The 16780-nt window shown below is 46.5% G+C and overlaps 1 protein-coding gene across 3 annotated transcripts; it reads left to right on the top strand.

The window, feature by feature from the left end:
* Positions 1–104: 104 nt before the first annotated feature.
* Positions 105–15866, top strand: LOC137084593 (uncharacterized). 3 transcript variants are annotated; one of them, XM_067450886.1, is made up of 2 exons: positions 105–836; positions 10354–12568. In XM_067450886.1, the coding sequence occupies exon 2, from the start codon at positions 10662–10664 to the stop codon at positions 12558–12560; it is 1899 nt and encodes a 632-aa protein (XP_067306987.1). In that variant the 5' UTR covers positions 105–836; positions 10354–10661; the 3' UTR covers positions 12561–12568. The 3 variants fall into 3 exon arrangements, with proteins under 3 accessions (XP_067306987.1, XP_067306988.1, XP_067306989.1); XM_067450887.1 differs by lacking the exon at positions 105–836 and adding an exon at positions 3401–3778; XM_067450888.1 differs by lacking the exon at positions 105–836 and adding an exon at positions 15103–15866 and having other exon boundaries at positions 9444–11783.
* The last annotated feature ends 914 nt before the right edge of the window (positions 15867–16780 follow it).

Below are 16780 nucleotides of genomic sequence, written 5' to 3'. Positions count from 1 at the left end.
TTCAACCATGTAGGCAATGCAGTTCAACAGTCTGTCATAATATGCTTCTTTTTCTGTCCAACAATGAGTGATGAGTTTGATAAATACAAGCAGGCTCAGTTCAAGAAAAACCATGCAAAAACTTTACTCTTGCACAAAATAGAATAAACATGTTGGAATATCCAACCAATTTCCAAGCATGTAAACAAATCTAATTATTCTAAATAGTCTTTTTATTTGCAGTGAAAAGAGAAGCTGAAAAGTTCAGATCTTAGTAGTCAATAACATGATGCGATATATAATCTGAGATCTTTAAAGTACATAGTATAAGTGCACGTGATCTTCTGAAAACAAACTCCTACTCTTATCCTCTTCTACAGAGAAAAGCACAGCTACTGACCTTTAACTCCATGTAGACAAATAGTGGGGCCGAACATCCAGTGGCACATACACACACCCACTCAAATTAGGCCTCGCCACTGGTCTATGACCGCGACACCTCCCGCCTGCCTGGGAACGGGATCTCAGCGGCGTGCGGGTCCTCAGACACCACCACACACGCTTTCTCGATGCTGGCCCTCGGGCCCTGCTATCGCTGGTGTGGCGCGTGTCTGCTGCCCTGCATCAGGGTTTTTATTTATTTTATTTTATTTTTGCCCTGATTGAGATCCCTCAGCAGACCTTCCCAGTATACTTGTAACACCGACATTATGTATAAAGTAGCACCAGGCTGACCCGCTGCCGTGTATGACCTGCCATCTAATAAAGTTATCGTTAAAAAAGCTCAGATGGCAGGGTTGGAGCTCTCAGTGTTTCTGCCTACCTGGACCGGAGATTACGCTTAACAACAACCCATGGTGAGAACACCTACCCAAATCCACTCATCCTCCAAACATCAGCATTCATACCCGTTGATGTCAGTGCACAAACTGGATATCGGTTCTTCCATGCCCTCCCGATCTCAGTAAGGCGATCAGAAAGGAATGGAAAGCTCAACTGAGCCGATGATTTCATGGCGTAGAGAAATCGATCGTAAGTCTAATACGAGCGATCTCTCCTCTAACGCGCCCACATGGCAGCCGTAGCCCTTGCAGCGCGTACATGACATTCATCGGCTCTGCATACATGTTCAGGATGGCTGCTAACTAGTTGATCTTCTTTCCAGCCATCCCTGAGAGCATTTATAATAGATCTCTTCAGCCGCCAGATCGCCAGAGGGAACTGCCCTCTTGTGACGATCGGTAGGCCCCATCTGGAGAAGGGTATTCCTGCACAACCGGAGGCTGCAGTTTCAGGACCCCAGTTCTAAGACCCCAGTTCTAGGACCCTAGTTTTTTGTGACAGCACCACCTACCGAATTTAATCACCAAAACACTAATTTAAGATGGACGATGGACACTGATCAGACTGTAAGTACCGATATTCAATCAAGTTTTATTTTATAATGTTTAAACGAAAAACAAAATGTACTAAAGTGAGCTGCTAACTATGAATTAAGAATAAATTCACACGAATTAAGAATTTGTGTGCTAGTTTTATTAGTTACTATGATGTTCTTGATCGTGGCGTGGCCATGATTTATTAAATCCTTTTTGATTTTTAATGACTATAATACATCTAGCCAGCACATTATTAAACTTAAAAAGATGACAAATGCATATTGGTGTAAGGGTGTGTGATTTACCTGTAGCTTACTGTATTAGTGGGGAAACTTCCTGAATAATCATTGTTTTACCATAGTTAAGAATAAAATATTCTTACATAACTGCTCTGACTGCCTGGTTGCACTACAATATCAGCCTGTCTAAATGATGCATAATGTTTGACAAGTTCAACCTTTTATACTTTGGCTACGTTCTTATAGTCTGTACTTTTGCTGCGAAGGATTAAAAAGATTAAAATGAATCATTTAATTAAAAAAATAATAATAATTCTGTATGAATCTTGCACAATTTTTTTTTATTATCCTTGGAGCTGGACTGAAAAGACTGGGCATAATATTGCAGTGATTAATAAATGCATATTTAGCTACTTCAAACAAATACTATTATATTCCATTCTGCATATCATGTAGATTTCATAATGTAACCGAGATGGCAATGGCTTTTGACATGTAGCCTATGTTACCTTTTTTTTTTTTTTGCTTTTAGGGATTGCCACGCCATCACTGTGAAAATGACTGCAGGATTGCCATGTTCATTTTAGAGTCTCAGTGTTTTTTTGTTGTTTTTTTTATTTTATTTTTTTATTTTATATAAGTATATGCTTATATAGTATCTGTCAATGTCACACATCTTTCAGATGGACATGGCTTTCATTAGAAAGTGGTGGTGTCTTCTTTTGATGGAGCGCTTCCAAATAGAAGGGTATTATAACAATATATATTTGTATTTTCAACACTTGCTGGTTTTTATAAATTGTGCAGTATTTTATTGAATATATGTTATCATCTACAGTTCATTTTGTGTCATGGCTTATTTATCAAAACTACCATGTTCACCAGATTAGTATAATGACTTTCAGTCATCATCCATTTAGCTAAGTAAGAAATGTTTACAATAGTTGCCTCACACTGTATGCAGCTTCAACTGTATAGTACCATGGTCTCAATTGGTGGGTATTGCTCTTATATACTACAAATTTGGAGTTTGGAATTAGACAATTAGACATTAGTAACATTAATATTCTGTTTGGCTTTCTCTCTCTATAACTCCAACAGTGCACAAGTGTTAAATCATATATATATCTTTTTGGTGCTGTTGTTATTGCAAAAATGACATAAATATATATTCTTCAAACATTCTTGAGTCTTGTCTTGCCTCTGTACAATCTTTAAAATATCTGACTGTAATTTAGTGACTGCATATACTGATTCCATCATTTTTTTACCTGATAATGAACTAATTAGTTAAAGTTAAGGAGGTTAATCAATATACAGTATAATTCAAGAAACTAAGATTTTTAAGGTACTCAACTTTTTTTTAAAGATTGATATACATTTTAAAATTTTATTTTGTGTAAATAAATGTGCTTAAATTTAAAATTGTGACTCAAAGCAGGTATTACACACTTTGTAATTAACCTCTGATGCATTTTGAATTAAAAAAAAAATCACATAAAATATACTCCTGAGATTAAATATCGTTATACTATGTAGGCTACTAACTAAACCACATGGGTCATAGAACTGAGGTCCTGAAACTGCAGCACACCGCTATATCATCCAGTTCTGTAGGTGGTGCTGTCACAAAAAACGAGGGTCCTAGAATTGCGGTCCTGAAACTGGGGTCCTGAAACTGCAGCCTCCGGTTGTGCAGGAATATACTACTGCCCATCTGAGGTAACCATGACGTGCGTCCACGCTCAGCCTCGGCGTGAGTGGGACTATGTCACTAGTCTCAGATGCAACCATCCTCTTCCCTCGGGAAGAGAGTCAGACGAGAGCGGAGCGATCTCATCCTGTGTTTTTTTTTTTTTTAACAAGCGCTCCCGTTGCACACAAACAAACAAACAATTCCATAAGAGCTTGCCTGTGCCCGCTCTTAATCCCAGGCAGAAATCAAATGAATTCGGATTACCTTTGACTTGAAGCATTCAGACAAAACAGTCCCTTAAGACAAAAAAGCTAGTGTCATGTTTGCAAGGCGCCCTTATATACTTCTTGGTCGCACCTTGATGACATCATAGGCTGTCGCCGGTCAGTAGGATTGCCGTTGTCATGACAAATCCTGTCCCCCTGTGAAATCGTGTCCGCAAGGACCCCCAGAGCGATTCTATTGGCTGAAAGAAATTTTAATAGGTAATCTGTTCAGAGCCTGACTACAATTCTTACACAATCGCGTTTTGATTTTTGCTGTTTAAATTGTGTTAAAATAGTCTTTAATGTCTTACAAAACATATGTTTCATATATTAGTAGTATATAACTGAAGCTATAAGTGCTTATATAGGTATATAAGATATATACAAGCATATCTCGTATATAATCTATTTATTTTGTGCACCTGTTCTGTATATTGCTGGGGGTTTTTTTATTCTTTTTTTATTTACATTATAGGTACATTACTATGTCATGATTTTGTATTGGTACTTAGTTTATCAGTCAAAATAATTCAGAACATGTTTTTGCTCCCATTATAGCAATCAATTACATATTTCAAATAAATGTTTTGCGTGTGTACTTAGTATGGCAATGAATTCATAGTTTATTAGTTTATTATTTAGTTATTTTTAAACAATTGATTGTCCAGAACCATGTATTTACATTGAATGATGTTTTGAATAGCTTTATACTAGGGGTGTAACGATTTACAATGCTTTTATGATAGTTATTGGATCTGTTTGTTACAAAGTTTGAGAGGAATGGACAGTCCCACCGCTGGCCGTCTTGATTGCCTAGCGTCAATACTCTATGATGCCCGCGGCACTGGGAATGGACTTAAATGGAGGGCCAGAAATCACAGGTTTTATAACAAACATCTTCATTTGTGTTTACAAGCTAAAACGAAACAACGTGGCTTTTGACGATTACGTAATCTTAATATCTAACACGATTACAAATTTGATTAGAATTGTGCAGCCCTATACCAAAGTTGTATGTAACTTTAGAGACGGTCCCTAGATCCACGGATATCGAATGACCATGTCAAGCCAGCTTTACTCCAGTTAATTTCACCTGTAGTAAGTAAGTCTGGCCAGTAGGAATGTACTACAAACTTTGGAACGTAAAAAAAAGCCTTTTGGTGAGTTACTGTGAATTTGCAGATGGTCCCTAAAGCAGCCTCAGCTGAAAATGGCTCGGGTTATGTATATAACCCTTGTTCCCTGAGAGGGAACGTGCACTGCGTCGGAACGATGAATTTGGGGATGCTCCCTAAGCATCAGCGAATCTGAAGTCCGAATAGACACTAGTCCAATCCGATTGGCGTGCGTGATGAAGTCATTGTGACGGCATACCCTGAAGTATAAAAGGGGAGCTGGCGCATAATGGCGGCAGCTATTTCTCTGAAGCATGCGCTCCAGGCGTGCCGAGGTGTGGCAGCGCGACGCAGTGCTCGTTCCCTCTCAGGGAACAAGGGTTATATACATAACCCGAACCGTTCCCTTATCGAGGGAACTCCCACTGCGCCGGTACGGCGAATTTGTGGAACGAGTAACCACTAGGCCACACCGAGGGTAGCGCCTGCCCTATTGTGAAGCCGGAACCCGGGCACAACTAGGACTGAAGCACCCTAGCGCCAGGAGATCTCCTCCATTGTGCAGACTTCACCAATACACTCTAAGCGCCCTAACCGGGCAGAGTAGGTGCAGTGTCCCTTCTTCCGCCGTCACGTGAGGCGGAGGATGAAATGCCTGCAGAACCAAAGACCTGACCACCCTTGATGGGACCTTAGGCACGTAGCCTGGCCTAGGATGTAAGATGGTTTTTACTCCACCCGGGGCAAACTCCAGGCAAGTCGGCGTTACCGCCAAGGCCTAGAGGTCTCCCACTCTCCGAAGAGAGGTAATGGCGAGGAGAAAAGCCACCTTAAGGGTCAGGTAATTTTGTTCTGCCAACTCCAGTGGCTCGAAGGGGGCCTCAGCCAGCCCTCCGAGAACCACTGCCAGATCCCAGGTTGGAACTCTGGACCGAGCCATAGGGCCTCATCCTCCGAGCCCCACGGAGGAACTGTACAACCAGCTGGTGCCTACCCAAAGGCCCATCACCCAAAGGCGTGTGGAAAGCCGCAATGGCAGCCACGTACACCTTGAGTGTGGACGGGGTTAGACCCACAGAGAAGCGATCTTGGAGGAATTCCAGCACTGAAGCCACTGGGCAGTTAACTGGTTCCACCTCACGCTCCCTGCACCAAGTGAAAAAGACATTCCACTTGAGGCTGTACAGTCTCCTTGTAGATGGAGCCCTGGAACTGAGTAAGGTCTCTACCACCTCTGCCGACAGGCCAGCCTCTAGGTATCTGGCCCCCTCAGGGGCCAGACCCAAAGGTTCCAATCTCTGGCCAGGCGGAAATATTGTGCCCGCTGCCTGAGACAGGAGATCCCTCCTCAGAGGAATCTGCCACGGATGACCTGCCAGCAGAGCTATGATATCCGAGAACCAAACCCGAGTCAGCCAACGGGGTGCCACCAGAAGTAGGCTGACCCCCTGTTGACGAACCCTTTCCAGGACTCCCGGGAGCAGAACGATCGGGGGAAATGCGTACAGACGCAGCCTCGGCCACGTCTGCACCATGGCATCCAACCCCAGCGAGGCTGGATGCGTGAGGGAAAACCACAGTGGACAGTGGGACGTCTCTCTAGACGCAAACAGGTCCACTTCCACTGGGCCGAACCTCTCGCACATGGCCCCCACCACCTCAGGGTGGAGCCGCCACTCCCCAGGCCTCAGCCCCTGCCTCGACAGGATGTCTGCTCCCTGATTTTGGACCCCCGGGACATACATTGCCCTGATGGACAACAATTTCCCTTGGGACCACGGGAGGATTAGATGCGCCAGTCTGCACAGAGGGCGTGACCTCAACCCTCCATGGTGATTGAGGTACGCTATGACAGCCATATGGCGAGTGGCGCCCCTAGCATTTGCCTATTCCGCCTATGCCACGGGCCGGCCCTGCTGTAATAACATAAGATACCTGTCCTGATAACTGGTGTTTCGTGTCAGATATTATATTCATACTGTAATAACATCAGATACCTGTCCTGATCACTGTTGTTTTGTGTCAGATATTCATACTGTAATAACTTCAGATACATGTCCTGATCACTGGTGTTTCGTGTCAGATATAGGTGTCTGAAGTTATTCACACTGCAATGTTGCATCCCAATTTGCCTTCTTATACTACGTCCTAAAAGTATGTACTCTTTTTGTGAAGAAAAGGTATTAACTTTTGAGTGTGTAGCAGAAAAGTATGCAAGCTTCGGGACATACTCCGCCATCTTTAACGGACTCTGTCGTTTAGTTACGTGCATCCCGTCACCGTTTAAATGCCCTGTAAGGCATCTGTTACGTCAGATTTTTCAACTGATAATTTCAACTGATAATTTTACGTCAGATTCGTAACAGTTGAAATCTTTCACATTCAGTTTAATCTCCTAACGTATCGGAGAGAAATGTAGCCCCACGTTGATCTGCCATTTGTGGGTCTTTAATGCAGAGACTCTCCTCATGTGTTTGCAGTGTAAATATAATGATGCATTTAAAAGTTAATGGCCAAACGTGTCATTACATAAGTTCACAATGCTGCTGCAGGTGAAATATAATGTGGACAACACTAAATAAATATATTTTTGTCAGGTTAAATATTGATAGTTGGTCACTCAAACCCCTTTATCTAAACTTTCTACGTAACCGTCAAACTCGCACATCCGTCATGTTCGGAGTTTTTAACTCTTTTTATCCACGTTTGTAGTTCTAATCGAATCCTCATCCAACTCTCAATGGGTTGTGGGCATGGGCGTCGGAAGCAAATAAAAAGTGGGTCAGTAGCGTCTAAGACAAAATATGATAGGTGGAGAAATTGTTTTGCGGGGGGTCTGGGGGTTCTTCCCCCGAAAAAATGATTTCATAGATGTGATTTCCTGCATTATGATGCGTTTTAGGCCATATCCCTTTCCTAAACAAAAAAGACCTCAAACCAGTCAATACCAATAGTCTAATAAAAAGGCTATATTAATTTAACTGCCATAGAAATCAACAGTTTCACAGATAATGATAATGAACAAGTTGCATGTTTTTTATGCTCCGTATCCAGACAGAAAAAGTGTCGTTTACTAAACGATTGATTGGGCCAGACAAAATTACAGAAATCAGAGAATTATTTGCCGTGGCTATAGAGTAGGAGTAAGATGCATGGCACTAAGTTTTGATGCATATCGCGAGCATAGGTTCGAATCCGCCTTTTGCCACACTTTCTCTACTCCCTTTCCCCATCACATATCAGATAGAAATAGAAATAAAAAATAGAAAATATTAGAAAAGGGGAAATAAAGCGTTTAACATGTGTTTAATAATAAGTTTCTTAATAAGTTTCTCGGTTAAGGGGTAATCAATGTAAGCAGACATGTGCTGAATTAGAGACAATAAAAGTGAGTGGGTCCAATATCATTGGTCTTAAAAAGTGGGTGGGTCTTGTCCTACCCACACACAATGGTTCCCGACACCCATGGTTGTGGGCAATATCAGCCGTTAGAGTGCCCATCGATCCATACTTCGAATTCGTACCGGAAATAGTAAACCATCCGGTTATCTTTGGAATACTCTTTTCAACATACAAATTCTATTTTCGAATACTATTTGGGATGGATAGTATGCGAATTGGGACGCAGGGTACGATTTAGGACATACTATGCATACTATAGAGGTTGCATGAAGGCTTGAAGGTTGCATACGTCATAAGGCCGTCTCGTTTCAAAAAAGTGAGAAGGACAATCCAAATGCGTCCTTCGAAAGCGTCCTTCTTTTACAGGAATTCGGAGTGTGCATGAGGTGTAGCCTTCACGGCTGGAGATAACCCACAATTCTTTGCGTCGCCGTTAACAACCGTCATATATATTTTTTTATATTATATGAAAAAAACTGCACCACTGCCAGATATACATGCAAGCGTAGGTGTGGTGTTTAAAATGTAAGTTCAAGCTTGTTTTTGTTTTTTAAGCTCTATTACCTCAGATAGTTGTGGTTAACAGGATTACAACGTGTTAGTGCTTTTTAAACGTTTAGAACAGTACATTGCTGTCAAGACAAGAAACATTTCATAGTCATTTTCAAGTTATAAATAATTTCATATAAACTGGCGTGAGAGCGTAGCGAGGCTGAACATGTTGGCATAGCAACGTAATACTTCCTGCCTGTGAGTCCTACGAAGGACGTCTCGTTTAATTCTGACTGCGGACACTCCATATACTGCATCCTACACAGGACGGGTCCTTTGGAGGACGCAGCCTTCTAAATTTAACGAAATGAGACACAGCTTATTTAAGCTGTGTCCCAAAGTGAAGGGTGCGCACTTCGAAGGCCATGCACTTCGAAGGCCAGGCCAGGCCACGCCTTCAAAGTGCACGAAGTGCATGAAGCTGCACGAAGGGCGAACCGAGGAATAGGGTTGCCAGGTCTGAATAATAAAACCCCTCCAATTATTATTCAAAAGTATCGGAATCACGGCCAGAATAGGCCAAAATATCCCATAATGTGGGGCGTGAGCGGTAGAAATATTGCGTAAGTAAAGACAACTTAACCTGTGGATTATAGGCTACAAACACCCCAAAGCAACAGTAGCCTAAATGCAGCCCAATTCCAGACTTGGCAACAATGAACCAAGCGACGTTAATGGCCTAGCAGGTTGTTACAACTGACAGCGGACGTTCATGAGGAGATTTTAAAAAGAGAAATGGAGCATATATAATAATAATACTTATATATATATAATTTTTATTTATTTATTTTTTAAAGCTTTTTATTGGGTTTTGACTTGCTTCAAAGCCTGCGACGATGGGAGACCGGACCATAGCATGTAAATCTAGCCGCTTAAATATTGTCAAATTGCAAATATTAGTTAACAGTTTATTTCTTATGTTAAATGTAACTGTTACAATATATTTTAAACATTTAGCCTATATACGTCCAAGTTTTTTTTTTTAAGTTGGCCTACTTATTTTTATTCAACTCATCATCTCAGATGCATTGTCTACTTTTTATGACATGCCAGCCGTCGACCGATTCAGCCTCGCAAAGCTGTGGACAGTGGAAATATGCCCTGCTCATCCCAGAAGATGATGTCCCGCTCAAGCCTTACCAGAGTCTCTATTGTGCATTAGCTCCAGCTTCTCCCGCTCAGCGCAATGAAAGTGTAGAAAAGTATAATATAATTTCATTTCTATGCTTTTATTTAGTTGAAGCAGAGACAGATGTCTGTATGATGAAATATTTTGCAAACATGTGATAATAAATCAATATTTCTCCAAATATGAGCACTTTTGAACTAAGAGCTTAACTGAAAGCTGTCCTTTGCAAGCTGTGTGGACACAACTGAACCGCTGCAGATGAGAGAGAATTCATTTGCGTGTGATAATCTATTTAAAGTATCGTTCATAACGTATTGATTATTTTGCACTCCTGACATAAATTAAGAAATGAATGCCACTACAACAGAGTTTTATCATAAACAGTGTTCAAATATCGAAGCTGGGGTTTTTAATCTCTCTAATGATACAGATTTTGTCCAGGTAAATTAAGAGTGTGATGTTTTAACAAGCAGTAAATGTTGAATGTGGCAAGGGGGGCGTGGTTCAGCGAGGTCTGCAGCGGGAGAGAGAGCCGCGGGACAAGCGGTAAGTGAGTGGATTGGAAGCAGATTAATAACACCTGTCTCTTGTTCTAGTAATGAGCGCGGAGAGGGAATAAAACCTCGGTGGAACCGGAGATCAAGGAGAGAGAGAGATCGGACGGTTGATACGAGCGCACAGAGACCGAGTTACCGGAAGCCGGAAGTGCCGACCCGGAAGTAATCGAGCGTCTATGAGAATCCACACCGCAGTGTGTGTTGTGAAGTTTATTACAAGTTTTGAGTTATAAATAAAGAAAGTATCAACCGTCCAGCCGACCCCCGTGTCCTCTTCCTTCCTTCCATTATCGAACTTACTACAGTGGTGCCGAAACCCGGGAAGGAAGTAGGACCGCGCCGCCGCCATGACAACACCAACGCCCTCCGCCACGCCGTTTGCGGACATCATCACCGCTCTCGCGGCCCTCCACCAGGAACAACATCAGTCCATGCTGGACCTGCGGGCGGACCAGGAGCGCCGTTTCGAGGCCATCGTCCGCGGCCAGCAAGAGGACCGCGAGAGGTTCCGGAGCTGGACAGCCCGGGAGGTTCGCACCGAAGCCGCCGGGCTCGCCAGCGCACCGGTCCACGTGCCCCTACATAAGATGGGGCCACAGGACGATCCCGAGGCCTTCATCGAACTGTTCCAGAAGGCAGCGGAGGCCTGCGGGTGGCCCCGGGCACAGTGGCCGGTGCGCCTCATACCACTGCTCACGGGAGAAGCCCAGGCGGCCGCTCAACAACTGCCGGTGGCGAACCTCCTGGATTATGAAGACCTAAAGAGGGCCATCATCCAGCGGGTCGGCCGGACCCCCGAGCAGCATCGACAGCGGTTCCGCTCGCTGGCGTGGGGTGAGGCCGGTCGGCCCTTCGCGATGGCCCAACAGCTCCGGGACGAGTGCCGCAAATGGCTATTGGCCGGTGGAAGCGACGTGGACCACATCGTCGATCTGGTGGTACTGGAGCAGTTCATCGCTCGGCTCCCCAGGAAGACCGCCGAGTGGGTCCAGTGCCACCGGCCCACGTCGCTGACGACGGCCATCAACCTGGCGGAGGACCATCTGGTGGCGTGCCCGGGGGTCGGCGAGCCCCTACTAACTTCTCCCTCTCTCTCTCCCCCCTCTGTCTCTCCTTCTCGCCCTGTCCCTCTCCCTAGGTCCCGCCCTCCAGGGCCCCCTCGTATTCCCCCCAGAGGACGGGGTGGAATGGGCCCAGGGCAATACGGGAGTTCGAGGGCCCCGCCCAGGGGGGCGGGGTTGCTGGGGTCGGGCGGGGATAACGGTTCCGGTTCCACCCCCCCTCCGCGCTCATTTTCCAATCCACTCCCCGCCGCAGGGGTGGCGGGCAGGCCTGGGCTGGCCTGCTGGCGGTGCGGCGACCCGGACCATTTTGTGGACCGATGTCCGATGATGGACATCGGGACAATGATCCGGGTCCCGGACTTCCAGCGGACCACCCCTGATCAAGCAGGAGAGTACCAAATTCCTGTGAGTATCAAGGGGGGTACATATCAGGCCTTGGTGGATTCCGGCTGTAACCAAACCTCGATCCATCAAAGCCTGATGCAACCGGGGGCATTGGATACAAGCCGCATGGTTAAGGTGCGGTGTGTGCACGGGGATGTGGTGGAATATCCGGTTGTCCCAGTCACGATACAGTTTAGGGGAGAAAATCATAGTGTTGAGGTGGCGGTTAGTCCCCACCTCCGGCATCCGCTAATTCTGGGGACAAATTGGCCCGCCTTTCCGGCATTATTGGGGTCGTTATGCGCGGATGCCGCTTGGGAGAACAAGGCTAGGAACGGGGCGGTGCGAGTGCAGGTTGGCGAGACTGATGCGGGGCCCTCGGGAATCGCTTCAGAGGAAGCGAGCGGGGTCGAGAGACTGATTCTCTCGGACCGCGATGACTTCCCTCTGGAGCAGTCCCAAGATGAGACTCTAAAACATGCTTTCCAACAGGTCCGCACTATCGACGGTCAGTCCCTCCAACCCGCCTTGCCCGTCACGTATCCTTATTTTGCCATAATTAAGGATAGGTTGTACCGAGTGACCCAAGACGCTCAAACAAAAGTGGATACAACCCAGTTGTTAGTACCGAAGAGCCGCCGGGAAATGCTTTTCCAGGCGGCTCACTCTAACCCGATGGCGGGCCACCTGGGACAGGCGGCCACACTGAATCGTTTAATGACCCGATTTTTTTGGCCAGGCAATGTCATGACAATGTGCGCAGGTGGTGCGCGTCTTGTCCGGAATGTCAGTTGGTAAACCCACTGGCCGCTCCAAAAGCACCATTGTGCCCCCTACCATTAATGCAGGTCCCCTTCGAAAGAATTGCGATGGACCTCATCGGGCCATTAGAGCGATCCGCACGCGGACATCGTTTTGCGCTAGTTATCGTGGACTACGCAACACGATATCCAGAAGCAGTGGCTCTCCGCAACATCTCTGCGAAGAGTGTTGCGGACGCACTGTTTCGGTTAATCTCCCGAGTGGGGATTCCGAAGGAAATCCTCACTGATCAAGGCACGGCGTTTATGTCACGCACGTTAAGCGAATTGTACGGATTATTGGGCATTAAATCCATTCGAACAAGCGTCTATCACCCACAAACAGACGGCTTAGTCGAACGATTTAATCGCACTCTTAAATCCATGATCCGTAAATTCGTACAGGAAGACGCCAAAAATTGGGATCGGTGGTTAGAACCCCTCTTATTCGCTGTGCGAGAGGTCCCGCAAGCCTCCACGGGGTTTTCCCCCTTCGAGCTTCTCTACGGACGACAGCCCCGGGGGGTGCTGGATGTCCTACGAGAAACTTGGGAGGAGGGACCTTCTTTGGCCAAGAACGAAATTCAATATGTGCTGGACTTGCGAACAAAACTCCACACCTTGGGGCGGCTATCTAGGGAGAATTTGTTGCAAGCCCAGGACCGCCAAAGCCGGTCGTATAACAGGGGTACGAGACTACGCAAATTCACACCGGGAGAGAAAGTGCTCGTATTACTCCCTACATCGAGCTCTAAATTAATGTCGAAGTGGCAGGGGCCGTTTGAGGTCGCACGACAGGTTGGAGACCTCGATTATGAAGTGATACGCTCCGATAGGAACGGGGCACGTCAAATATACCACCTCAATCTCCTTAAGAAATGGAATGAGGTGGAATCAGTGTTGTTGGCGACGGTGATCGGGGGAGAGGATGATCTCGGGCCAGAGGCGAGCATCAAAGCACAATCGGTCGCACTGGCCCCTGGGGGAGATCACCTCTCGCCGTCCCAACTCACTGATCTCTCAAAGCTACAGGCGGAGTTCGCCGACGTGTTTTCGCCCCTACCGGGACGTACCAACTTAATTCAGCACCATATCGAGACCGAGCCGGGCGTGGTAGTTCGCAGCCGGCCGTATCGCTTACCTGAACACAAGAAAAAGGTAGTTCAGGAAGAATTAGGGGCAATGCTCGATATGGGAGTAATAGAGGAGTCCAACAGTGACTGGGCGAGCCCGATCGTTTTAGTCCCTAAGACCGACGGCTCGGTCAGGTTCTGTGTGGACTACCGCAAGGTGAACGCAGTGTCGAAATTCGACGCGTATCCAATGCCGCGGGTTGACGAGTTGCTTGATCGGCTAGGCACGGCTCGATTTTATTCGACATTGGACTTAACGAAGGGCTATTGGCAGATCCCCTTGTCTCCATTGTCCAAAGAAAAGACAGCTTTCACCACGCCGTTTGGATTGCACCAATTCGTCACGCTTCCCTTCGGTTTGTTCGGGGCACCCGCTACCTTTCAGCGCCTCATGGACCGGATTTTACGGCCCCATGCCGCATATGCTGCTGCCTACCTGGACGATATCATGATTTACAGTCACGATTGGCAGCGGCATATGCAGCATGTCAGGGCGGTCCTGAGGTCGCTGAGGGGAGCGGGGCTCACGGCCAATCCGAAGAAGTGTGCAATTGGGCGGGTGGAGGTAAGGTATCTGGGCTTCCACTTGGGTCATGGGCAGGTGCGTCCCCAAATTGATAAGACCGCCGCAATTGCAACCTGTCCGAGACCCAAGACCAAAAAGGAGGTAAGGCAGTTCTTGGGGCTGGCGGGATATTATAGACGGTTTATACCAAATTATTCGGACCTCACCAGCCCTCTGACTGACCTTACTAAAAAGGGGCTACCAGATACGGTCCAATGGACGGAGCCGTGCCAGCAGGCCTTCACCCGAGTTAAGGCTGCTCTATGTGGCGGGCCGCTTTTACACTCCCCTGACTTTTCTCTCCCTTTTCTGTTGCAGACTGACGCGTCGGACAGGGGGCTGGGCGCAGTCCTGGCCCAGGAGGTGGAGGGGGGAGAGCGGCCGGTGCTGTACATTAGCCGTAAGCTCTCGAAGAGAGAGGCTAAGTACAGCACCATCGAAAAGGAGTGCCTTGCCATCAGGTGGGCCGTTCTCACCCTCCGCTACTACCTTCTGGGGCGGGAGTTCACCCTCTGTTCGGACCACGCTCCTCTCCAATGGCTCCACCGCATGAAGGATACCAACGCGCGGATCACCCGTTGGTATCTAGCTCTTCAGCCTTTTAAGTTCCAGGTGGTCCACAGGCCGGGTGCTCAGATGGCTGTGGCCGATTTCCTCTCCAGAAATGGGGGGGGGGGGGGGGGGGCTGCAGGCCGGACGGCTCCCCGGCCTGAGTCGGGCGGTGGGGGTATGTGGCAAGGGGGGCGTGGTTCAGCGAGGTCTGCAGCGGGAGAGAGAGCCGCGGGACAAGCGGTAAGTGAGTGGATTGGAAGCAGATTAATAACACCTGTCTCTTGTTCTAGTAATGAGCGCGGAGAGGGAATAAAACCTCGGTGGAACCGGAGATCAAGGAGAGAGAGAGATCGGACGGTTGATACGAGCGCACAGAGACCGAGTTACCGGAAGCCGGAAGTGCCGACCCGGAAGTAATCGAGCGTCTATGAGAATCCACACCGCAGTGTGTGTTGTGAAGTTTATTACAAGTTTTGAGTTATAAATAAAGAAAGTATCAACCGTCCAGCCGACCCCCGTGTCCTCTTCCTTCCTTCCATTATCGAACTTACTACATTGAACAATAGAAATCTGGGGCCATCTGCGATCTTTGATACCCAAGGGGTTAACACCACCATCATCTCCAAGCAATTCATGTGCCAGGAACGATGATGGTCCTGCAACTGGTCCTAGGCTAAGCAACAACTCATGGTCACCCTCCAACCCGTGAGGGAAGCATCCATTGTCAGAGTGACTCGCCGACACTGAGCTCCCAACACTGGGCCTTGGGCCATGAACCAAGACTCCTTCAACATCACCACGGCATGAAGGCACCTTGATGGTGCGAAGAGGATTCCTCCTCAGGGAAAACCCCTTGGTCTTAAGCCACCACTGTAATAGTCTCATGTACAACAGGCCACAAGGTATAATGTTCGACGCTTCTGCCATCAGACCTAACAGTCTCTGAAACTGTTTGACAGTGAGTGACTGGTCTAGCTTCAACCCTTTTACTGCTGATCAACCCTATATGCAGTTCTGATAGTAATCCCTGCATAGTGAACAAATTCCAACTCACACCCAGAAATGTAATTCCCTGTGCCGGAGAAAGAACTTTCTTTTTCAAGTCTCAGCCCCAGCTTTCTTATGTACATGAGAAACACATCTTGAACTGTCATCTGAGCTGACTGCGCTAGATTTAGCCAGACGTCAGAATAATTGAGAATGCGGCTCCTCTGCACGGGTATGGGAACCAAAGCTGCATCTTCACATTTTGTAAAGGTGTGGGGTGACAATGCTAGACAGAAGGGAAGGATCTGAAATTTGTATGATTCTACCCCTCAAAACGAACCTCAGGAACTTCCTGTGCTGCGGAAGGATGGATACGTGGAAATATGAGTCTTTATATGAGATAAACCAATGCACCGCAGCGTCTTGAAACAGTGAAACAGCATGGAACAACTGGCTCGACTGCACTATGGCCCTCCTCAGAGGGTGAGAGCCATATTCAATAAAAAAGTCACCCCTTTCATCACAAAAACAAAAACCGTTCTCATGAACAACTCGATAGAACACAAGCCGACAGTCCAACTAATGACATAATACAATTATGACCAGATTAGAGTTATAGCGATCACAAAAACACAAACCGTTCTCATGAACAACTCGATAACGTTAGCTCTATAGTCCAGCTCACAACATAATACAATTATGCCCAGATTAGAGTTATAGCGATCACAAAAACACAAACCGTTCTCATGAACAACTCGATAACGTTAGCTCTATAGTCCAGCTAACAACATATTACAATTATGACCGGATGGGTTATATAGATGAAAAGAGGAAACAAATATATATTATGAATATAGCATCTTACCTGTCGGACACATTTTGTGAGCTGACGCTTGAAACCTTGAGGGGGATTTAGATGCTCCATACGGTGTGGAAATGATCGGGTCTTTATCATCGCTGAAGTGAGCGACCATACGATCG

The sequence above is a fragment of the Pseudorasbora parva genome, chromosome 8 (assembly GCF_024679245.1).
Source record: "Pseudorasbora parva isolate DD20220531a chromosome 8, ASM2467924v1, whole genome shotgun sequence".
NCBI classification, from domain to species: Eukaryota; Metazoa; Chordata; class Actinopteri; order Cypriniformes; family Gobionidae; genus Pseudorasbora; species Pseudorasbora parva.
The sequence above is the reverse complement of the archived record's forward strand: the minus strand, read 5'-3'. Positions and strand labels throughout refer to the sequence as shown.